At 45.4% G+C, this 24,775-nt stretch overlaps 1 protein-coding gene and 1 long non-coding RNA gene across 6 annotated transcripts in view; one reads left to right on the top strand and one right to left on the bottom strand.

Annotated features, from left to right (window-relative positions):
- Positions 1 to 3,357: 3,357 nt before the first annotated feature.
- Positions 3,358 to 11,014, top strand: LOC143433906 (uncharacterized). 5 transcript variants are annotated; one of them, XR_013070227.1, is made up of 5 exons: positions 3,358 to 3,477; positions 3,731 to 3,923; positions 4,862 to 5,016; positions 7,648 to 7,766; positions 10,329 to 11,014. It is a non-coding gene; the product is annotated as an uncharacterized LOC143433906 (long non-coding RNA). The 5 variants fall into 5 exon arrangements; XR_013070229.1 differs by lacking the exon at positions 4,862 to 5,016; XR_013070228.1 differs by lacking the exons at positions 4,862 to 5,016; positions 7,648 to 7,766.
- LOC117701552 (disabled homolog 1-like) overlaps positions 5,795 to 24,775 on the bottom strand; it is a 32,050-nt gene continuing 13,069 nt past the window's right edge. Inside the window, exons 2-5 of the mRNA XM_076706264.1 lie at positions 12,584 to 12,634; positions 12,445 to 12,492; positions 8,291 to 8,353; positions 5,795 to 6,058 (exon numbers count right to left, since the gene is read on the bottom strand). Coding sequence (XP_076562379.1) covers positions 5,828 to 6,058; positions 8,291 to 8,353; positions 12,445 to 12,477 — 327 coding nt within the window. The 5' untranslated portion in view covers positions 12,478 to 12,492; positions 12,584 to 12,634 and the 3' untranslated portion in view covers positions 5,795 to 5,827. The remainder of the gene's footprint in view (positions 6,059 to 8,290; positions 8,354 to 12,444; positions 12,493 to 12,583; positions 12,635 to 24,775) is intronic.

Genomic DNA, 24,775 nt, shown 5'->3' with positions numbered 1-24,775 from the left:
GTACCAAGGCAGTTCTCATGTCATCACCATGGTAACTATTTGCCGAATTATTCTTTTTGGTTATTGCAGCAGGAAGGGAAATGCTATTTGTTAAAACAGTACTATCCAAAGCAGTGATTTCCATTCATTAAATCTGTACAGTATGCATGGTCTATTGTTCCACATTTTCACAGAATCCTCGAATGTTAGTTGCCATTATACCTATTGAGGAAAACTTGTGATAAGAGAGGAGAGGTAATTTGCTTAGGGTCACACAGCTTGCATAAGGTAGGATCAGGATCAAAACTGAGCTGAGTCCATCTCTAGTCAGAATTCTCTTCCTTGTGTTACGTGCAGTCATCTAGATGGCTAATACCTATTTCGTGTCTTTTACAGCCACTGGGTCTGGGCTACTGTGTCAGCATACTGTGGGTCCACTGGAAATTCTTACATGCTTTCAGTGGTCCTCATGGTTCTCAGCGGGGCATAGTGGTCACTTACATGGACACCTAAGCCTAAGAGACATGTGGCAGTTCAGCCATGGTAGAGGGTAGATAAGCTAGCCTTACCCAAAGAAGCACTTCAATGGCTGCCAGAATAAAAATTTAGGTGCAAAACAGTGAGATCAGAACAAAATGGGAGAAGATTTAGGCTATCCTAGCAACACGCAAAAGGATGATTGACAGGTGCAGTGGCAATGATAATATCTTGGTTCATGTCTGTGGCTCTTCCGAGCCCACGGTGATCACATATAGGAGTACCTGGTTCTAACCTCACTTCAACTGCCCTTCAACCAACTGAAGCTGGGTCAAGTCAACATTCAAAGTCTGGTCATTTCAACATCCCCTTGCCAAGCTTGCCACGCTGTCCCAGGAGGAAGCTTTAGACAAGGCACAAAGACTTCTTGCTGGTGAATCCAGCCAGTGTTAAAGGCTTTGAAACAAGAAAACAGATAACATCTTTGTAGAACTCTAAGTCTAGTTGTACTGGGGAACACCGTTCAAACTTGTGATTTATTCACACTGATAGCTCACTTACTAATGCAGTGCCGTGACCTCCAACACACTAAGTGACAATTGAGCCACTTGCTTCTCTTGTTCTCTCATCTACTTTGACAGAACTAAATAATTCTCAGAGGGAATGCTGTCGCCCCCTAGGGGTGAAGAGAAATCAGTGGGATGTTTTAGTTGTTATGGTAACTTCAGGAAGTTTGGTTTTTAAAGGGCTACCAGCATTGACAACAGATATCTGTAACTTATGAGACCAATGCACAGGACAATGACCTATCCTGCCTCCTGATGTAAGCCTAGACAGACCAAATGGCTCAGAAATTTAGTTTCTCTGCACACAAAGTCAACACCTGTGGTTTCTCATGAACATGACACTCGGGTAAACTCAAGTCATTTGACTTGGAACATGCGAGAGTCTTTTGGAAAAGGGTGATCCCAGACAGAAACACTCCTCATCGTGGCTGGTGTCAGCCTGTATTTTTAGCTGCAGTTTTTACTGGTGACTCTGTTATCAGGTACAATCTTCTCATTACTCATTATGTCCTGCAATATGGTCGTGCCCAAGTATTTCTTTATTGAAATACATGCTTTATTATAAATCAGTTCTCGTTTCAACCCCATATTATCAGTGTGGCATTATACTGATGACAACGGTGTAGGAAAGAGTGAGATCCCACAACACTGCAGATATTTGTTATATTAAAAAGGAAAAGGATCTAGGCTTCAACTGTGGGCCTTTTAATGTCCCTGGTGACTCTAGTGTCCATTTTAATGAGTGGGCAGAAACCTTCAGTTTTGACCCAGTCATGCCCCACCCTCCTTCCCACCACTCTTCCAAAATAGAAATATACCCACTCTTTGATGATGGGCTTATATAGTAGAGATACTACAGGTACCAACCTACTGCACAGCCTAGCTTAGCAGCCCAGTAGACTGTGGAAGTGACCTTTCCCTCTGACTGCATGGCTGACTGGGAGCCACAGCTCCCTGTGGCTGCCCAGCACCTAGCAAGAGAGCATTGTACCACATGTTGTCACCCTGGGGAAAGATCAACATTCACAGTGTGGTTTCTACAGAATGCATATTGCCATCACAAATCACAAAGAAAAATAATTTTAAGGGGAGAGGCATCCCGAGCCAGCCACAGAGTTAGGAGTCGGAGTCCGTGTATCACTTTAACATCTTGAGCATAAAGCTCAGCTAAGTGGCTTTGGCTCATGTGTGGCGACTGGTGTACAGATCCAGAGGACGGACATTTTCATGTGTTTCCAAGAGTGCAATGGAACCTAAGAGCCACAGGTAGATTCATCTCTGATGATTGTCCTGTTGGTGGCAGCAACCCCCTCATATTGCCTTTTCCCCCCCAAAGAGAGCTAACAGATGGGCTACGTACAATTTTTGGGAGAGAGCTATTAGCATGTCTCTCTGGCTTTATGCCATCTGCTCCAGACCAAAGTATAATATTCAGAAGAGAAAAAGGCAACACTGGGTAATTGGTACCATGTTGGGGGGTTTACGGATCTTGTTCAATTTTCCTGGTTGGGGGAGGAAGGGTTGTTAAGCCTGAGCTCTCCCCAAGCCTGGGAGCTACTGCTTTTTAGCCACAGGCCAGATACATGCCTGAAGGGATACCTCAGCAATAAGACTAAAGCAGCATTGGTCTCAGGGAGCAGCTTATTGCAGACACTGCAGCTACCTAACAATTTGTTAGCTGGAGACTCGTGTGCAGCAGTGGAGGGATAAGGTGCCAAGAAACATCTGTTTATGTCATAAAAGTTCAAGCATTGCAAACCTCTTTGCTGCTTGCAAAAAGGGAACACCCACATTCCCACTTTGCAGTTAAAGGGTGTGTGTGCATGTGCCTGTTAAATATTGCAATCTATAACAAGATGCCAGCTCTGGAGACACCCGTACCTGTGACTGAGAAAAGAAAAACAAAACCAGACTAACCTACAAGAAACACTTTGGAAACGAAGGCTCACTGCATTTGTATAGAACTTGTTTGGTACCTCCTAGCTACATTGCCTCCTTTGACTCACTCATTCATCCAAAATATCCATGCTGGATACTTGGCTCTGATTCAGTCTCTAGAGATGCAGAGAAGAGCAGAACAACACCCCTCCCTTTTTTGGTGGGGGGGAGTAGATGCTTGAAGTAAGCCTCTGGGGTAGCTATTACCACTCTCTGTTTATTCTTATGCATCGAATTCTACTTCTATGAGGGCATAGCTTACACCAGCCAGTTATACAAGCAGCAAAGCACAAACGTCTGCTGAGTTCCTCCAGAGATCACACTTGCCGGCAGTATTACAGAGGTCTTTCATAACACACAAGTCATGAGGATGAGGCTTTCAGCTCTGGGAGGTCTAATCACCACCTCTCATTTTACAGGTGAGCATCTAGGTTCAGCGGAGCTGAGGCTGGGCTGTCTGCAGCTGGTTAGTAGCAAAGCCTTCTTCTCCAGACCACCCAGGCTACCTCTGCCATAGGTAAGCAAGAGACCGAAGAATTAACTAAACTTTACTATATGCATTTTTTTTTTAAAATCCCAAGAAGATAAGGGATGGGAGGAAGGAGGTAGCACAGGGCATTTGTCCTCTGACTTTTATAACCAGGGCTATGATAATAAAGTAATAACAAGCTTTTCCACATCGAACATCTACAATGCACCAGCACTTTCAGAGGTCCTTAGTTATCTCATTTAGTTCTCATGATATTGACACAATGGTTTTTGTTTTTCAGTCCTGTTATGAAGATGAAGTTTTGCTTCTGACAGATCATCAGTCCCAACATCTAACTAAAAAGCAAGCCAGACTGGGAGACTCAGAAGTCCTTAGCAGCCAGCTATCCTTCGTGTGATGTGGGTCACTTCTTGACCTTGTCTCCCCATTGCTGACCAGATAATTTATGCAAGTAGATAGAGGCACAACATCAGGTGACATTTTAACACCAGTTGAAGATGTAAAGGCTCAGATTACCACCATCCGAACACTATCTAAAGCATATTTTACATAAAGACAGAAAATTTAAAAATGCCAATGCAAATTAATTTTAGACTTCTGCTTTGGAAACTTTGATCAAATTTTTTCAATAATCCAAAGAGACAACATTGCAAAGATCAATAGCTTGACACACAGCGGGTTAAGTAGTAAGATTCCTCGACCTAGCATGGGAAAAAGTATAGTACCTTTCTGCATCTGACAGTATTGAGTCTGACAAAGGTCTCCAGGGCATTTGTAATCTAATACAAGTACAGGGTGAGACTCAAAACCACACCTAGTGCCATCTTGTCGTTTATAGAGAGGATAGAAGTAGGAGAGGCCAAACTTCCTCCCCTGGCCTGGAACACTCGTAACCAGGAAGCCCTTCTTCTTCCTTGACCCTTCACCCTCTTGTTGTTGTAGTTGAGACATCCTCCTTAGCACGCCCTCCTTGGCCAGGACTCTGAAGTCCTAGTCTCTGCTCTATGCATCACTTCATGCCTACTACTCTACTGTTCTAATGTATCACATACTCATATATGCTCTGGCTTATGACCCCAGCTGGAGGGGAGCCCTCTGCTAAGTTCAGTGTATACTCCAAGCACTTGGAACAGGAGGTGGCCTATAGTGAATACAGGAGGGAGGGCACCCAGTGAATACTTGTAGAGTGAGCATGTCTGGAGATTAGTAGGTGTATCATTGTTATTGTTGATCTTTATAGACAAAGCAACGGGGACAGCGTGGGTATGTGAAGACAAGGCTCCAGCTCAGGGGTGCTCCTAACAGACATTTTTATTCATATTTTAAATAACACATCCTATTTTATTGTTTCCAAGATTTTAATGTTTATTTTATATTCAGAAAACAACTCATCACCACTATACCATTTCAGAGACCACCAAAACAATTCAATGGGGGAGCTTGGAAATGAATACATTTCTAGGATGCCTACAGATTCTGAGCTATGAGTCTACCAACTATATTGCTATATCTAAAAGTTTGTAATCATCCCTAAACTCAAGAGGAGGAGCTGCATTCTAGAACAGGGTATGAATTTTTAATTTATATACAATAAAAGCAAGGTTTATATTTAGTAGCAAGAATTCGTTTCTAACACCATATAATTAAAAGTAATTATTTACATAAAAAAGCCCAAGCAGATTTGTATTCTAAAATATTCAAGCTCTCATTTGCTGTTTATAAGAATAACACTAAGAAAGAACTAGTGAGCCTCCAACTCAGAGCACAGAGGCAGAGGGAAATGTAACACTGTTTCAGGCTCCCAGATAACTAAAAGAACTAACCTCACCTATCAGTAGCCATTTCCAAGTGGAGTCTCCTGGCTACCAGGAGTGGCAGATATAGAAACAAAGTATAACCCCTGAGATGCTACCATTTCTAAATTACCTGCTGAACTGTGATCACAGGCATTTTTACCCTTTAGTAAATACAATCAATGCATTTTAAAGGACACTTGGAAAATAAAGAGATACGTTTTAAATCACTAAATGATACATTCTCTTCTCAGTTAACCATTAGCAGTTTATTCTTGTTCGACAGGGTTCCCCATGTGAGTAGGGAACCTGTCTTTCCTTGAGCCTAGCAAGGCAGTCCCCTCTACCATCAGGATTTAAGAGGCATATCTCCCTTTTCTTTTGCACCATCTTTCCTGCCGGTGGCTGAAGGGATCAGGAGAAAACAGACGCTCGCTGATTTGTATGGCTGTGTGCATGATGCTATGTTTCTCAAACAACCCTGAGTCTAGAATTTTCCAGGTGGAAGGAAGCCATCCCTGGTTCCCTGGCATCAGCACCCACAGCTTTGTGTGTGACCTCCACCTGTCCACTGATATGGCTGCCTAGTGTCTCCTGGTGAGCCACAAGAGGGAACAGGGCTCCTCAAGTGTTCTAACTATATTTGGTCCTGGTTCAATTAGTTGTCTGAGGTCCACAGGAAGTAGAAGGTGGAAGGTGGACTTACCTGAGGGTACGGCAGCAGTGCCAAAAGACATAGAGCCAAACACATCTGCACTCCCCGGAAGCGTCTGGGATGACGACGGGAGAAAGGCATCACCTGGGGTTGCAGGAGTCTGTCAGACAGAGAGGGGAGAGGGAACAGATACATGAGACCTGCTCAGCAGTCCATATAGATAGGGGAGTGAGGTGGGTGTTGATAAAACCAGAAACAGCCCAAGTCACTTATGTGATCCACTGCCTGATGACAGAAACATTATCTTACCCCTGGGGGGCCTCCTGGGGGGCAGGTAAACGAGCTGCTCTGAGGACTAAGTGAAACCATGAATCTAAACGAATTGTTTTATTCAGTTTTTCATAAGCACCATGCATGGGTGTATAGTCGATGCTCAGCTCATGATGGGCAGTATGAGTGTTCATTTGAGCCCCTACCTATGGGATTTTTCAGGCCAACTTACTCAGTCATATAGGACTTTCGCCACTTGCAAGCAGCCAATTCAATCTGACATATACCCACTTGAACCTTACTGTTTTCTCTGTTAGAACTTGTTGTTTATTAGCTGTTCAGTAAAGAGTTGTCTAAATAAAACAAAGGAAGCTCGAGGAGTGGATAGAGTGCAGGCCTATGTGTCCTGGAGCCTCACCGGCTCTTGCTTGAACCTTCCCTTTGCAAAAGAGGAGGAAATATTTTCAAGAAGACAACCAAGCCATAGCGGCATATCTGGAAACTTCTAGCCCCAACCTGACCTCAGCTGCAGCTCCAGAAAGGTCAGCTGCACGAAGTGCTGGATAAGGGGGAAGTTATCAAACTAAGAACATCCATTCCTGTTAACTGTAGGCTTTTGCCTACAGTGTAAGTCTGCTTGCTGCCATAATATCCTTGTGGGTCCCCGCCTCCTCCGTTGGAACAGACTGGGGCAAGCAATTAATTCTGAAACCATGGCAATTAGACAGGGCCATTTTTAGACCGTCAGCTTCCGGGACGAATGGCATTGTTCTGAGGATTACTAAATACCCATTTGGATTGCACTTGGGTTCAGGGCCAGAAACATAGCCCTGAGCTGCTGCGTTAAGCAGTTTTGCACACCGTCAGAACAGCCCCCGCCCCCCATGGCCTTGCAGAAGTCACATGTCCTCCTTGGGTCTCAGTTTGCTCATCTGTACAATGCAGGGCGTAAAGAAGGAAGAGACCCTCAGGCCCACTCTCGCCTGTTTTCTAGCCCAGCTTTATGTACTGAGGCAGCTGTAGGAGTGAAAGGCTCACGAGACAGGCCTGGCTTCTCTGGGAACAAGACAAGGTTGCAATGGACACCAGGGGTTGGGAACAGGGCAGTTGTGCCTGGATTCCCCAGTGGCAGCTGTGGGCTGCAAGGTCTCAGGCCGTCTGTGGTGGGATCACAGCCCTTTCTCTATGAAGTGCATCCCACCTATGCCTCTCTTTGGGTAACTGTGTGGTGCCCAGAGGAGCAGTCTTTCCCCACCAGCTTCAGTTGGTGCAGCCTGGCGTTCTCTCTCGCTCTCTCTCTCTCTCTGGGAGCAGGCAGGGGAGGGGCTGAAGAGGGCATGCATGTATCACAGTGGCTATTGCAGTGACAGGATTGCTCACCAAAGGGTCTAGTACTAAGGTTCTACTCTGTTTTGTTTTTAATTCAATTTTCTTTCTTTCTTTTCCTTCTCTATTTTTCTTTAATTTGTACTTTCAAAGGAAGGCTCTATGCAATTTCAATCCTCTTGCAAGCAGTGCCCTGGGTGCCCTTACTGAGCTGTGGCTGTGAACCCAGAGCATCCTGAGTGGCTCAGGGAGGCACGGTCATACTTTCCAAGGTACAAAGGCAAGCCAGTTGGGGGTGAACACAGTAAAGTGGGAGGAGAGAAAGGAAATGGGGAAGAGAGAGAAGGATGGAACAGAAAGGCCCTCCTTTCCTTAGCTGCCACTTGTGCTGTGGGGGACCAGGCCCATATTGACCCATGCCTGCTCATGCTTCCTGCCATGTTGAGTTTTGTGTCCACATTCTCAATTTAGCTAGCTATCAGCTCAAACTATGTATCTTTCTAGTCTCCCTTCTTAGAGCCTTAAGAGGAAGTCATAAGCAATGTCCTGTGGTCACTCTAAGCATGGTGTCACTTCTTCCTCAACTCAGGGGCATTGATCCTAGTTCCTTCTTTTTAGTAGAAGAGCTTGAGGTTCAGGAGCATTAGTTGAAATACTCAAATAACACAGCTTAGCTCGCAAGAGCCAGAGTCAAAATTTACCAGCCATGCTTTCTCACCAAAGCCCAGATTGTGTCACTGTGTGGCTGGTGAAAGAAGAGCTAGGCAGCAGGGTTCAGAGGGTGGTGCATACTTACAGGGGGAGAAGTTATATCAGGAGGGGTGGACATGTCTCCAAAAAGTTCTAATTGGGTCACAGCCTGGAAAGACACAAAAGAAATCATGTGAGCATGAGGTGAATGTTGCCGGGCTTGCTTTAAGATGTTGTATCATGAGAATAATCGCCCCTCTGCTCCGTTACCACCACGGAAATGATAAAGCCAGTCACTCCCTACTGCACTTTATGGTTCCAAGGCCATAGACAGAAATGCAGTCCTATGAACTATTTCTCTCAAGAGTAGAACTACCCATCCCAAAGCTACCCACTTGCAAGAATGGCAAGGAACCACTATGAGGTCTTTTCTCAGGAAATGCCACCAACAGCACTAGCCCTGAGAGATAGGATCCCTTAGTTACATTGTTTTGTAAAGAAATAGATTCCCATAGAGGTGACAACAAAGTCACCCAGGTCAGGATTTGTAATTTCTATATAGATGGCATGCAGTCAAATACGTATTCCTCTGAAGTCTGTCTTTGAGATAAAAAATGTGGTTGAATGAAAAGAAAACATTTCATTTAATACCAGGAAGGGCATCAAAACCAGCCCAGTATACACACTATCAATCACTCCAGGAACTGTATGCCTACAGACATAGCTCCATCCATCTTCCCATCCATCATACAGGGGGTGTGAAAAAGCCTGACCAGAAGAGCAGAAGAACCCTTTTAAGATACACTTAGAAATTAATCTGCATACACTTTAGCTTTAGGGACCATAGGGATTCTTTGGCCAGGAACCAAATGTCCTGACTTAATTATGCAAAGCGTATAATCACACACTTTGTGTGAAGCTGTCCACTGAGCAAAACCTACTTCCCACTCATCTTTGCATCTTAAGTGAGGGCTCCCAGTGCAGGCAACAGCAAAAACCAGTTAACAGAGCTCTAGGATTCATACCAAAAAAGAAATGGCTACTGCTTCTGAAGAGTGAGCCAGTTTTGAGTTCAGGAGAAGGTCCCACTGTTGGTATGTATGTTGACTCACTTCCCAAGCTGGGTGATGGAGTTGCTATGTTAGAGATTTATCATCCCTAATCTGAAAGCTCTAAACCTCAAGTATTCCAAGTCTCAAACACTGAGTGTTGATATAATGCCACAAATGGAATATTCTATACCTGATCCCCTATAAGGGTCATGGTAAAAAAAGATGCTAGCATACTAAACACACACACACACACACACACACACACACACACACACACAATGAAGCTATCAGTAAAAAGTATAATGAAACAGAAAGGAATTTGGTGTTTAGACTTTGGTTCCATCTCCAAGGTTTGTCTTCTGAATATGTCCTAACTTCAGAACCCAAACCATGTTTGGTCCCAAGCATGTCTGAAAAGGGAAGCTCATAACAGCATAGCTTGTTTGTCCTCCTACTTGGCTAAGCTTGGCTGAGTGGCACGGAAGACTCTTCCTGGAGAAGAGTGAAGCTCAGCTGTGTGAGTGCCACTCCCAGTCCTTCCCCTTGGACTCTCAGATTGAACAACAGTGCCTGGCACACACAAAGTGTTTTGTTTCTTCTGAAGGATACAACACTCTCCCTGCAAATCTTGAAGAAGCATAAGGTGTTGGGCTCTGTATTTGGTGTGAGAGGCATAGAAAGGAGAATGCCAAGACCCAACTGCAGGCAGTAGATGGTCTGTTGGGAGATGGTAGTCCATAGATGCAGACCCCTTCAAGGTGATAGGACAGAAAGGGTGGCCAAAACCTCTGTTGGGGAACTGGAGCCCAGTCACCTAGGGGCAGAGAATTTGGTCAGAGTTTTCTAAAGGAAACAGCCCGTCTCCAAAATCCAGCAGGAGAGGTATAGTCAGCCTGGTGACAAAGATGTAGAAGACAATATGGAAGTGTAAGAGCCAAGGAGAGCACTAGAGGAGGGCAGAAGCTGTCTGGTGTTACCAGCATGAACCTCTCCTGGGAGAGGACATGGCAAAGGGCCTGGGCAAGGCTGTTAGAGGCATTTGAGTACAGGTCAGTCTTTCCCACTGACTCCAACTCCTTCCCTCTCACACAGTGATGGGCCAGCAGCTGATGTGCACATGACAGCTGGCCAGTAGCACGTGCTCCTGAATCTGGATTCTCCTGGTTTTCCTCTGCAAGCCTTTGGTACGCCAACACCTCACCTGATAGGGTGAAGCCTACCCTTTGGACCCTCTCCTGCTGTATGAAAGACTGACTCTGCCTAATGAATTCAGCTAAGGCTTCTGGGTTTCCTGGAGAGTCTGGATCTCCATGCTTACAAAATGGCTCAGGACTATTTTCAGCGTTGGGAAAATATTAAAATGAAGTTAATAATTAAGTCACACAATTTACATCTCAAATGTGTTGAACTGGTGGCATACTTTTACTAACATCGTAAAGATAATTTATTGGCTAATTTTCTCCTTAAGCACAACTTTTAAAATAACCTTCTTTCTTGAGATATAGCCCTTCCTCTTGCCAAATGATTTTCACTCAAGGATTAAACGAGAAAAACATGGGGAGGCATAAAACATAGGCAGTTATTTCGTTTCATTGGATTTGCTGTTTAAATAGAACCCTGAGTTAATTAAATTTTATAGAAAAAGGGGGTTCTTGGGCCATAAAATTAAAAATAATCTGAATAACCACGTATGATGGAGAATCAGGAATAGTATCTATTTTCACTGCCCTCCCCAACGTGAACCCCAGCCGCTTATTTGTAACCTAATAAACCATGTTCCATCTGAAAATATCTGAAAATACTGTCCTCATCCATCATGTTAAAGGCCTCAAGAGAATAAAGCTTAGAGTTCACATTTGTAAAACACTTTACAGCTTACAATAAGCATTGCCATACATTATCATCATGTTTGACACTGCCTGAGCCCAGGAAAGTCAGTTCCATGGTCACAGTCCGCACTTTACAGATGCTTTAACTGAGGCTGAGGTAAGTGATGGGGACCAGGGGATTGGGTGCGCTGACCTGTAGAGTAACCACACCCTTTCAAAGTCTGTCTGCTGATTCACCGGTCTCTGCTCAGCTTTTCTTAATGGTGGTAGTGAGCTTGAAGACATCCTCCAACTAGAAGCCTTGGTTCTCAAGAGACCTGCTGTGGTACACACCCGTGGGAGGCCATTAGCAGCTTTAGCTGGAGATGTCTGCTCATGCTAGAGGATTGCCTACCAAGACTAGCTTCCATAGGTCTTCTGGGAGAGGAATAGCTCTAGGTGGCAGATGTGTTTTCTTTGGAAGATACTGGGTATTTTGCAGCAGTAGGTGGGGGTGATCCTGAGGCTGCTAATGCCAGTGTTGGAGAAATGAAGGCATTGAAGGGTTTGGGTCCATCCCCTTGATTATCTCCCATCAGGCCTGGCCCTGGTCCAGCCACTTTGATTTAAAATAAGTGACAGTTTTCCAAGTATATGGAACACTGTACAACTGCTTCAAGATTAGTGCCCTATCCCTTCTTTCAACATGACTGTGGTGAGGTGACACAGTTGAGGGATGAGAAGCCATGGCTGACCTCTACAACATATTCTCTCACAGGCTCACTCCCCATGTTTTAGCAACAGGAGATCCTGGAACCCTTCAGGATATGTGTAGGAATTCTTGCCATGCATTGGCTACCATGCTAAGAGCAGGGACACAAACCTGAGGACATCTTGCTCTTGCCCATGTGTTCAGGAGATGGATGCTTTACGGGAGCCAGATTTACACAGTCAGTCCACACAGTGCTAAGGAGAACAGAGTCCATCTTCGGGCCTCTGCATGGGCTTTTTCTAGTCAGTCATACCTTTCCCCACTGCCCTCTCATCTTTCTCTCAGGACACAAGACTGTGTTGTATTTTTCCACCAGCATATCTGGGATGTGTTAGGAGACCTCTAAAATACTGGTTGAATGAAATTAAGGGGTGCTTATTTTATTTCTAATACCCTGTATCTTACACACACACACACACACACACACACACACACACACACACACCCTGTTTGTACATACACACTTCCTACTGAACCTCATGGCACCTTTTGTTTTCCTGTGAACATTGCAATGAGCACCTATGCGAGCAGCAGAGAGCAGAACAACAATTACCATTTATGCAGGTGGATGAGGACACATGAGGATAAGCAGATGGACTCTAATTTAACAGGACCCTGGCAAACTCACCTTGGCTGCCTCAAGAAGCTCATCAAAGTCCATTGACGGGTTCCCGTTCTGCAACCACAAGGCATGATTGATGAGCACAGAATGAGTGATGGTCCGACAACATGAAACAGTTAAACAGACAAGGCCCTCGCATTCTTACCGGCGTGGCTGCGGCAAAGCGCGCTTCGAAATCCTCCAGCGGCTGGCTATTCTGCAAGTGCAAGGGGATGATGAATGAGGATGGAGTGAATGACACACAGATGACATGGATTTATGGGTTTAATGATGACGGCAGCCATGGTTTACACTCCCATGGTCTCAGTAGGCGGGAGCCGATTCTGATGTATGGTGAAAAGCCTGGGATATGTTTCCAGCATAACCAGATGATAAAGCATAAGACTGATTGGGAGATACAGTGGCAGCACATCTGTAAGTCTAAAGTCCATCTTCCTGAGATTATGCATCCCTCAGCCAGGCACAGAGGCACGAGCCAGCATGTTTTCAAAGAAGAACCATCTTCTTTGAAAATGAAGATGTGCCATCCTGTAATCTTTGCCAAACTCAACTGTTTTTATTGCTGATTCTTTTGGTTATTTATGATATACAAAATAATGGGGTCCATTATTAAATTTTTATATTTAGGCACACACACTCTCTCATCAACCGGTTGTACCTGTCTTTTGTGCTACCCCTTCTCTTTGCTCAACCACCTCTTCTTATCCCAGTAAGCTCAGTGTTCCCTATTTTCCTAAGCCCAGGTAATTGCCACCGCTGCTACGAAACTTCTCCTTCTTAGGAGTTCTCGGTGCCTCAGCTGCACCTAGCTGCTCTATAGCAAGTTCTTTCACTTGTGCAATTTATTCCCCAAATGCCCTGCTCCCCAGGGTCTACTACATAGCATTGCCCAACAGAAATGAATGAATCCATGTTTTAACAAGTGGCTGGCAGCTGGCCAAAACTAACTGTTCTCTTAACTTTTAATTCTATTGTATATATCATGTATTAGAAGAAATGTATAATATCTACCATACATGCATATTTTAATAACCTTGTTTTGGTCTATACATACAAGCTAATTATTCTTTGGATAATGTCCAAGTAGCTCAATGCTAATAGCATCTGTGCCTACTGGCATTCAAACCAAGTCATTGTGCATGAGCAGAGAGATGACAAGGCTTCCTAATTTTGAGCAGGGCTTGCTTGGTTTACTTGTAAACTGCTGTTCGTTTGCCAAAATCACCTTCACTCTGTCCACAGAAATTGTGACTGCTACTTCCTTCATCTCCATCCACAGGATGTGGACGGGGGGTGGTGGGGGGGGTGGGGAGGGGGCTCGGGAATCAACGTGCCCAGGACCACTGTCATTTAGAACAAACACCAGTAGACTTTGTCACCTGTCTCCACCAGTGTCTAGCTCACCATGACTTACCCACGGTGACAAGATGAAAAGTTGCCATGTGCAATAACAACAGAAATACTACATACACTACTATTGGCATTGATAATTACTACTATTATTATTTAGCTACAGGTGTGTAGTCTAGGAGACCATGTAATCTATGGTGTGGCCCAGAAGGTTAAGGTTATGTCGCTACATCCTTTATAAATTCACATACTCCTGGGGATTTATGGCTGGGCCCCTACCAACTAGCTCTGGGTCATAACTTTTAATAAAAACATTTTTTAGTGTCCAAAATCTCATTACATCTGTCCAATATAAAAAAGCAAATGGCTTCAGAACATGATGGATGAATTAAATAAATTTGAAAAACAGCCTGTGGTGGAGTCTCATAAAAACCTCACCATGCCCACATAATGAAATGTGGGAGGACCTCTAGATGGAGTGTGCCTCACGAAAAGGTGTGCGACGAGATCGGTGTGCCTTGGTGACAGAAGACGTGGCCTCTGGGAAGTCGCAGAGGTGAGGCGCTCTGAGTGACTTCTGTACATCCAGAGGAAGCTCAGTCTAGGAATCTGGATAAATATGTGTCCTAGGAGTCATGCAGGTCATGCCACCTCTGGGTCACATGGTTCTGAAACTCAAGGAGCCCCACTTTTCTCCATTTCTAGGTAGGAGTGTGGAGGCATTCTCTGAGTCTTACTGAGACGTGTACATACCTTTTGTTTGGTATTAGGCACAATGTAGATGCTCAACAAATTCTGGCCGTTATTTAGTACCTTCTCCTTTCTCTTGGCTCATTTTAACAACATTTTCACATGTGTTCTTTCATCTGAGGAAACTATTCTTACATGATGTTGGGAACGAGAATGAAGAACCTTTAGTCTGTCCTTGGCTCTATTTCCTCCCCAAGTCTTGTTCCTAGGCAATTTCACCAGACCACCTTTCTTCCTAGTGATATCTTTGATACCTTTGGTCTGCTGCTGTCTTCATACTTTGGCTTGGTCAATGCTCCAGCCTCATTCTACCCTGTAGTGTGAGCTTAGGTGACAGTGAATGCCATCTGGCCAGTGGAGAGGTATTTCTATCCATTGCCCCATTTCCCAGCTGAGACTCACGCCTAGGGCCTAGAATCCATCTCTTGGCTCCCACCCAGCACTTGCTTTACCCACACCTAATACAGGACTTTTGGTTTTGCTTACCAGTTACCCTCAATTCTTGACTTTTCTTCTGGCATTCCCCACACCCCCATTTGCTTTGTGTTTTGCTTTTTAAAAACTCAACAGGGACAACCATACCATGAGCTCAGCATTCTGAAAAGAGATTTCAGGGACTCCATTCTCCCTCACTACTTCATATAGTTCTATCCTGACTCTTGAAGAAGACACTGAAATAAAGTTCTCATGGGGAGTTTCCTTTCCCATAGCAGGGGAACGATGGCTCCACACTGGGCCTTGGGGGGAGAAGGGAGACCAGAGTGATGGCCCTAGTGCAGTAAAAATGACAGTGGATGAGATAGGCTGTGGGGTACAAACATCAAATAGAAGGAAATAATATTTATGGCTGACAAATCAGGAACTTGCCATAGTTTACAATGTAATCTTGGGCTGCATAACACAATCCCATGGGGAGGCGTTTATAAAACTCTGAGATCTGAGCCCCAGCCTCTGTTATGGGATTCTGCTGGAGGCAGAGTGGCAGGTGGTGGTTTTGCCAGGATTCCACAGGTCCTCAGTGAGTCTGATGTGCAGCTGGCTTTTCATATTGCTGTGCTGGGGAATGGATTCTCTTCAGGACTAATCAGTGAGCATCCTACTGGGAGAACCAAAGGCATCCTGATTGATTAGGTAATGGATTAATTAAGGCCTTCAACAAACATTGCTGGTGTATTTCCACCTGCTAGGACCTAGACAGGTGCTGGAGATACAGTGGTGACTAGTACATGGTCTGTGCTCTCTACAGGGCCATGTGGTGCAGTCCTTGTCACCTGAGGTGGACAGGACCGGGCATATGGGAGAGGACAAGGCTTTTAGATCTAAGCTAGGACCTAGGCCAAGGCTGCAAAAGAATCAATTCGATTATCCATTTAGATGGCCCAGGAGGAATGGATTAACTTAAGTGATTTGTAACTGTGCACAGGTGGGTAGTATTAAGGATGCCTAGTGATTGCCAGCACCCAAACACATGCTACTTCCCCAAGTGCATGATTTAACAAGCACAGTGCATGCTAATTAAGACTAATTCTCATCGGGACAGCCAACAGATTATGCTCCACACCACTTGTAGCAAAGAGGAGACGGGCCACTTTCTACTTCTTAGGAACAGTCAAGAGAAGCTTTGCTTGGGAAGTGAACTTGGGTAGGGGAAGCTGGGGGAGGATGATGAACTACTGTGTTGGCATGCCATTCCTCTCCAGAGCAGCACTGCCTGGTAGAACCGTCTATGATGGCGGAGAGACCTGTATCTCTCCAGTCCAAGCTGGTGGGAGGCATATGCTGGGTACCACACTGATGCTTGATGGGTCTGAATTGTAAAACTTACTTTGGATTAGTAGCCACAGGTTACAAATGCAGGAGCTAGCACAACTAGAAGAAAAATGCATGGAAAGTAAACGATCAGCCATGCTTCTAGTGCTGGACCCTTTCTACACACCAGGCATCTCCTTCCTTGTGCAATTTCTTCTGTTCTGTTGAAGAATCTCCCACACTTGCATTGACTGAAATTTTCTTTGGGAGAATTTAGTTCCTTGCTATGTCTAGAGAGTGTCACGAAATCACCAAGTTCAGTTTGCAATGATTGCAACCACCTTCTGGATGGAAGTTTTCTCATTGTCTGGGCTAAGCCAGAGCCAGGCACTGGTGAGTCTTTGAAAGGGAAGTTTCGAATGGAAATTCATGAAGCAAGTTAAGATTCATGTTTCAAGTGGAAATTCATGAAGCCTCATCAACAGTCAAATGAAATAGAACTCCACTTGCTGAGTAAGTGTGCCAAGCTTATGAAATGTAAGCTTGACTCCTACTAGACACAATGCTGTGGTTTAATGGAGGGCCTGGAGATGGTGTGAAGACTTAGCTTTGGAATGATTGAAAACCGGTCTCTAAGTACCCTAGGCTGGGCATCCTTTTGCAGCCAAAAACTCTTCTTCCTCTGGCTATTGTTTCAGGATAGTTCTGAGGAATTTCTGGAAGCTTGACAGACAACATACTTGAATGCAGTAATGAAGATAGTGTCCTCCCTCAAAGGGCATATGGTAGGCTATGTGTTCAGTCCCTCAGACAATAAAACATTTACCCCTGACTTCCTTGAAGTTATACTTTGTTGCTGTTGTTGCTCTTTTGAGACTTTTGACACTGGGTCTTGCTGGTCTGGACCGGTATACAACAAGTCTTGTGGTAATATCCTGCCCCTGCCTTCCAAGACCTAAATGACAAGTGTGTACCACCATGCCTGGCTTGACTGTGCTGGCATTGTGAAACAGGATGAAGGAGACAGAGCTCGTGAGAACACTGAGCTGACCCCAGAGGACTAACATGAAGGAGCAAGGGTGGCCCTGGCAAAGACTGACTCCACACTATTTTCTCACTTTCCTCTCTTATGAAGAAAACCTGACGTGCTAACACTTAAAAGCACAGGGTGGCTTAAAAGAGAAAAGGATGGTTTTAGGAGATGGGGACATGGAAAGAGATGCAGGAACAGTAGCTTCAGTACAAAAGTGCTACCCAGTGTCTGGCCACATCTTCTGGGAAGCCCCTTTTGGTCCTAGAGCCGAGTGTCCCTCCCCAGCCCCCCCCCCCCCCGAAACAGGGATGATGGTGTGTGCTTGCAAAATGGGTGTGCAGGGAAGAATAGTGAAGGGGCTGCATGGCAGACAGCAGCCTGCAGGGCACAATCTCAGAGTGCCAGTTCCTTTGAGTCCTCAACCTAAGTGTTGGAGAGGTGTGAGCCTCAACCAGCATTCTCTGTGTTTCTGCTCAAGGTAAAAACTGGTTCTGATATTCCCTTCCTGGGGCCCACTGGCCACTCAGCATAAGCCTCCAAAAGCCATGACCAAAATCTACCTTTCCTCTTTCTAATATCAGTCACTTCCAGAGTTTTACTGCAGCAAAGCACAGGTGACAAAAGGATGAGGGTGAGAAGGTGTCAGGTGTGGGAACACCTGGGAAGTGCTGGTTCCGGGGAACAAGGTCAGCTGCAGAAGACACAGCCTTTCAGACATAGACATTGCAAGTTTCTGCTTGTGACCTTTCCCCCGGTTTTGAACAGTAACCAAAGTGGACTGCTCCTGCTCTGCCCCCCACACACCCTTCGCTTCTCCATTCTTCTTCCCACCTTTGAAACTTAGAAATGAGGGAGAGAGCAGCGAGAAGCATCTGGAAGAGTCCCAAGCAGAGGGAGAAAGAAGTGGACTGGACCTGACCATGAGAGAAACAGAAGCAGAGCAAAGACATAGAGATGGGGGTGGAGGTGGTGGAGGGAGAAAAGGGGAGAGAAAAGGGGAGGGGCAGGGGAGAGAGAGAGAGAGAGAGAGAGAGAGAGAGAGAGACCTACAGAGACAGACAGACAAAGTGAGGGTGAACCAGAAAGACGAGTACCCACGATACTAAGGGAACATGGAAGCCAGCATTCACTTCGGTGTGCTACTAGGCACCACAGATAGAAATTCGTCCCTTCTGCCAGTGATAAGGGAAGTGACCCCTTTGGTAGAGGGGAATCTGCTTCACAAGTTCCTGAGGAATGTTAGCTTTTGTCAAACTGCCAGGATTTGTCCTTTGGGTGTGACAAAGAAAGACTCTAGTTTTCATGCCTAAATGTTCTCACGCATGTCCAGTGTAGAAGTATACATGGGGCTAAGGTTTATGGAACCATTTCAAGGCTGCCAATGATTCTCATTACAGGTGAGATACCAACAGCAGATTTTCAGTGACAAAGGGAAGGGACTGTGGAGGCAGCGATACCTGCTATGTGACATGTGTTCCTCCACACCATATCCACCAAGCATCTATGATCCACCAAGCGTCTATGGACATGGACTTGCCCTTCTATCATGCAGAGAAACAAGAGAAAGCAGGACATTCACACAGAGTCATGGTTGTGAATGAGACAGTGCACAGCCCAGTGCACGTGTGCCCACTGAAAGCGCATGGCATATCTGAGCTCAGAGTACTACTTCTCCTCCCTCTCCTCTACCATTAAACACATAGCACCTACCTTGGTCTCTGCAGGAGGGTGAAGCTGGATGCATTGAAAACTTCGAGCCATAGTATATTAGGGGCTGGATGGTGGTGACATTGTGAACATAAAAGACACTGGGGGGGGGGGGAGGCGGTGTGTGATGCAGCTATTTTAGTGATGATGGCAAGAGAAGGTGGTGATGGGCCTAGGTAGAAATGCTGAGAAACCTGAGGCTGTGCAGTTGTCGAGGAGTTATGGAAGGACTGTGCAGACTTCTGGGACCTACAGTGACATCATCTAGGGGCCAGAAAATAAGGAGGACTTATTGAGTTTCCTGACCTCTCCTGTGGCTGGAGGAACAGGCTAAGAGATGCCTGTGCTGCTTTTAATGACTTTAGACAGAACAAGTGGACTTGTATGGGTCCAAGGAGCTCAGAAGACTAGAAACCAAAGGAGAATGGTTCCCAAAAGCTTGAAATTCTTTCAAACTCTTTCTTCCTTTCTCTCTTCTCCTTTTAAAATTCTATTATCATATGTTCACATTAGCCAAAACTCAAGGAGTTTTCAAAACCTCCTAACAAGATTTGGCATGGCTTCAGGACTCTGCAAAGGGAGTGAATCAGAGTCACAGGAATGTGAAATTGGCTCCTGTCAGCAGGCTGACAGGCTCTCGGCCCACTTTTCAGGAAGAGGGCAGGACACACAGCAGAGTCCATCACTTTCCTCCGTGCTGTGTCTTCTTGGGGAGACCACTGCTGAGGTCCAGATGGTCCCCAAATGGTAACAAGAAATATTGGATGAAGTTGAGACCAAGCCGAGTGGCAGAGGCAGAATCCAAGCAAATCAGAGGCAATCACAAACGGAGAGATGTCACAGCAAAGGAAAAAATAGCCAGCAGCCTTTGCCTGCTGCTCTGACAGCCGCTCCTTGCAACATGGTTTCCCCTCCTTCTCCACAGGACAGCAGCTTACAGACAGGGAAATTCATTTCACTATTTGTTCCTTCCTCTTGGATTTACTTTTCACGGTATGAATCTAGCGACCTCCAGAATGCCCTGGGTGTCTACCACTAGTCAGGCACCAAGAGGCCCTTGAACTGCCCCTCTGAGCTAGAGCAAGTGAGGTTAGGGAAAACTGAAGATGACTAACTCTAGCTGCTGTAAGGGGACTGTCACAACAAGGGAACCATATTGAGCAGTTTTACAGAGACTGTGCAGTTTCAGTCATGATGCCATTCATAGAACAGAAGCCAACACCAGCCACTGGGAATAGCCAAGGAAAGCTTTCTGTCATTCTCAGAACAGATCTGTCCACTCATCCTTTGACTTCCTTGTGGTAGCATTAGGGAGATGCTCATCTCCTGAGGTCACGTTGAATTTCTTCTTCCTGTCTTAGTAATGGTTACCACTGCTGTGTTGAAACACCACAACCAAAAGCAAGTTGGGGACAAATCAGGACAGGAACTCAAACAGGGTAGGAAGGCAGAAGCTGATGCAGAGACTGTGGAGGGGTGCTGCTTACTGGCTTGCTCCTTGTGGCTTGCTCAGCCTACTTTCTTACAGAACCCAGGACCACTAGTCCACGGATGGCACCACCCCCAATGGGCTCTGCCCTCCTACATCAATCACTAATTAAGAAAATGCCTTACAGGCTTGCCTACAAGCCAGTCTTACGGAAGCATTTTCTCAATTGAGGTCCCCTCCTCTCAGGTGACTTTAGCTTGTGTCATGTTGACATAAAGCCATCCAGCACATTTCCCAAGCTTGTTTTTGGCTCATCTTCTGGTTTCTACACAGCTGGCAACACATGTCTAGAATCCAAACCTACAGGGGTATAGGTTATGCGTGTGAGTTTAGTTCCTCCTGTTATGGTAACATGAGTTTGAGAAGACCAACTTAGAAAAGGCAGAGCTGGCTTTGGTGGCACATGCCTGTGACCCTAGCTACAAACGTGGGGTCAGCTGAGCTACAGACTGAGACATTGTCTCAAGAAAGCTATCTAGATAAATACAAGGTTCATTTTGACTCATAAGCTTAGAGGTTCCTGTCTATGATTTATTGCTCCCGTTGCCTTTGGCCAATGGCCCGTCATAGAAGAACTGTGTGAAAGAGATAAACCACCCCCTTATGGTCAGGAAGCAGAAGGCAAGAGTGGAGGAGTGTACAGTTCTAGAGTTCCCTTTGAGGGAACTTCCAGTGCTCCCAAGACCCCTGGTGGGCACCACCTCCTACACTCCCATGCTGTGACCTCCAGGCATTCATGAGGAAGTGTTGATTCTCTGTCTAGACCCTATTCTGGTCTACCTGCCTCCATCTGCGTACGGCCTTCCTTTGGCCTGAGCTGTGGTCTCCATTCTTACCTCTTATCGACCGAAGACTGCATCTGGTGGGTCTTTCATCACACTTGGTGTAATTTCTAACCTTTCCTCCAACTTGGGGACTGTGCACACACAGGAGGTCACAATTTCTGAACTCCTCCACCATATTCTCTGTCCTGCCGTGTTACAGACTATGGTCCTGTCTTTCATCTCTTCCCCCACCATATAACAGTTATTTCCAGTCTTAGGCCTTTTTCTTACCCATCCTTATCCCGGCACAATCTGTCTCTAGTTGATTTCTTGTCCTAATTCAGATCCTAGCATGGTTGTTACCTTCGGGAGAGACCTTCTCTGTACCACTGTTTGATTTATTGGGGGCATTCCCTGAGGTTTGTTTATCTGTCTGTTGGTGGTCTTACCATGGAAGGAGACCTGGCTGGCTCTAAGAAGGAACATGGGCTGACTTGTAAGTTTCCTGTTTTTATCACAGTGCCCGGCACACAGGAGGAGTTCAACAATCTCTGTGGAATTGATGAAGGATAAATGCTTCAAGAATGGTTTCAGGAGGTGACTTCCAGTATGGCAGACACTACACTGTTATAACAAAAAGGATGCTGCACACTCTTGCAGGAACAGTGGATTTGTCATTCTGAAACCTGGACCCCTGTGTTTATTTCCTTTCCTACTTGTTCTCTAGTCCTGGTTACCTTGGAGGACTGTGTAGCTAGATGAATAAAGATGGTATAACTGACCTTGCATGGATGTGTTTCCCTACATATTGCAGCATGTGTTCTGTGAGACTCTTTAAGTAAAGGAATCTACATATGTTAGGTAGAACCACAGTTGTTCAGCACTGGTATTCTGGTTTTGACAAGTTTTCTCTCTCTCTCTCTCTCTCTCTCTCTCTCTCTCTCTCTCTCTCTCTCTCCACTCAAATCACATGAACTATTTAATGTAGACTAGAGAGGAGTCAAGGGACCAAGCAGTAACATTAAGGCCTCATGTCTTCTTGGCCTGGCAGAAGGTTGAACAGGACAGTGTTAATTCCAGCTGATACTCAGAATTCCTCTATGTGCAGTATACACTATTCTAAGTGCTTTCATGTAGTAACTAATTTAATTATCACAACTGATGCGGGCACCATTACCACCCTCATTTTCAGAGTAGAAATGGAAGCATAGAAAGCCTAATAACTTGCCATGGGTCGCACAACTGAAAACAGCAGAGTACATAGTTTTACCAACGTAGGATAGCTTTGTAATATGCACTCCTAAGATTCAGGCTATAGTGTGGATAGCACAAGGTAGATAGTGACCTATGTCATAAGACCAAGGTATTTGGCAAGAGTCTCGAAGAAACAAGCATGAGGACCATTTAGGAGCCTGCCCTAGCACAGGACAACCTGGCCCTATTTGGAAGGTATGGTCAGCTGATATGCAAGATATGCAACTGATATGTCAGTTCCCCAGAGATGCTCAAGGAAGAGGGCCAGGACCCCTGGTGAAGGTTCAAAGAACAACATGGAAGCAGCCAAAGGAACAAGCCAGAGAGACTGGATAGCACAGGAAAAGTGGGGAGAGACCCCAAACTGTGGGCTGACAGTGTGCAAGGTAGGAACGAGGGCTGCCCTAGAGATAAGGATGGCGACAATGCTAACTCACAGGAAAGAAAATGATGGGAAGCTGACAGGAGTACAGGCAGAATTGGATAACGTAAGTGTCATAAGTGGATGTCTGTCATAGGAGACCTAGAGACAGACTGTTGCCCTCTACTGTTGGCATCTTGGACTCAGTCTTTTTTATGTACACCATAGCTACAATAGCTACAATGTTAATTAAACTGCATAAACCCATGGAGGATTAAAGTCCTGTGTGGGGGCTTTGGAGGCCTCATAGAAACACACATGGTTTATCATATCTATGGAGGCAGGGAAGGAAGTCTAAACAGTCACACAGCATAGACCTGCCATGCAGTCTTTGGAATCACAGAAGGAGGGAACTGTGGAGAGCCGAGCACAGCCCTGACCCCGGCAAGAACTCCAGCAAATGCTGGCTTCTTGTTTCCTTTCCAAGCTGCTACAGAAGATAAGCTCTGTTTTCTCCAGTAGGGCCTGCCCCTGACATATATATTCTCGGCCTCACGATCCTTCATTTAGCTCTTGTTCTTTCTTCTCTGAAGAGAGTTTGTTCATTACTCTTCTGTAACCACTAATAACGGCAGTTAGGGGGAAAGAAAGAAGCACATGGGATGATTTATCCAGAGCGGCGGAATTACTGTATGGAGAGAGAAGGAGCGTCAGCACCGATGGATTTTATGGGGAAGCTGTATATTACGGCTTTGCTCGTTAAGATGCTGTAGTTAAGATTCTGGGAATGTTAATGATCTGTATTAGAGGAATAATGACGGATTCACAGTGGCGGCAGCAGCAGTTAACAGATACCCCACACACAGATCTTCTAGTCACTTGATGAATGCCACAGAAGGAGCAGGCACACAGGACACCTGCGCATAAAAGAGTTACAGTCCTTCCTTCTGCACAGGAAGTGCCACCCACAAAAAAGCAGCAGGAGCAAGATGGCCAGGAGCCTGCTCTAGCTTTTGGGTCTCAAGCATTTTTGTTTTAGAGGCCATGTGGTCCAGCAGGAAAACAAACCAGTTTGAGGTAGGGCAGCCCCAGCCCCTGGTTTGTTCAAGCCAGACCTTGTTTATGCCTGTTGTCTTGACATGATTGTTGATAGCGACCCTTCTCCCCGTTCAGTTTGGAAGTGGACCAGTTTGGAGGATAAACTAGGTCACTCTAGCTTTAGGGTTAAAGAGGTGGATGAGAGAGACAACTTAGCTCTGCTTCCTCTGGCTGTACTCAGCAGATTTAATGCCCGTGTTCCTCAGCATCACGCTGGGTCTGGAGGACACCCACTGTTATAGTACTTTGGGACAATTTTGAGATAACAATGCATGGTGTCTAGCACAGTGGGGTGTTCAATATTTGTTATTGATACTTGTTTGTCATCCCTGCTGTGGTGGCTTGAAAACTGGCTTCCAAGGACTCTGTCTGGTATTTGAGAAACTGGTCCCTAGTTGGAAGTAAGTTTAGGAGTACATCTTTGCTGGGGGACGTGGAACACTGATGCCAGGCTTTTGAGCTGACACAACCCCACCCTATTTCCAGTTTGCTCTCTCTGCCTTCTGCTTTTAGAAGACCTGTGATGTCTCAGTTTCCTGCTCCTGGCTGCCTGTTACTTGATGCTATGCCTCTATGCCACGGCAGACTCTTATGCTTCTGCAAGCAAAATAAACTCTTCCATAAGTCACTTTGATCATGAAGTTTTATCACAACAACAGCAGCAGCAGCAACAACAACAACTCTAACTAATGTGCTTGCCATGAAGGACTGATTATGTCTCCTCCTCCCTGACTAATGGGCTAAAATCCTAGCTTTCAATATGGCTTTCTCTCCTTCTCCCT

This window comes from Arvicanthis niloticus, unplaced genomic scaffold (genome assembly GCF_011762505.2).
Source record: "Arvicanthis niloticus isolate mArvNil1 unplaced genomic scaffold, mArvNil1.pat.X pat_scaffold_1334_arrow_ctg1, whole genome shotgun sequence".
NCBI lineage: Eukaryota > Metazoa > Chordata > Mammalia > Rodentia > Muridae > Arvicanthis > Arvicanthis niloticus.
Note: the sequence above shows the minus strand (reverse complement) of the source record. Positions and strands in the feature narration are given on the sequence as shown.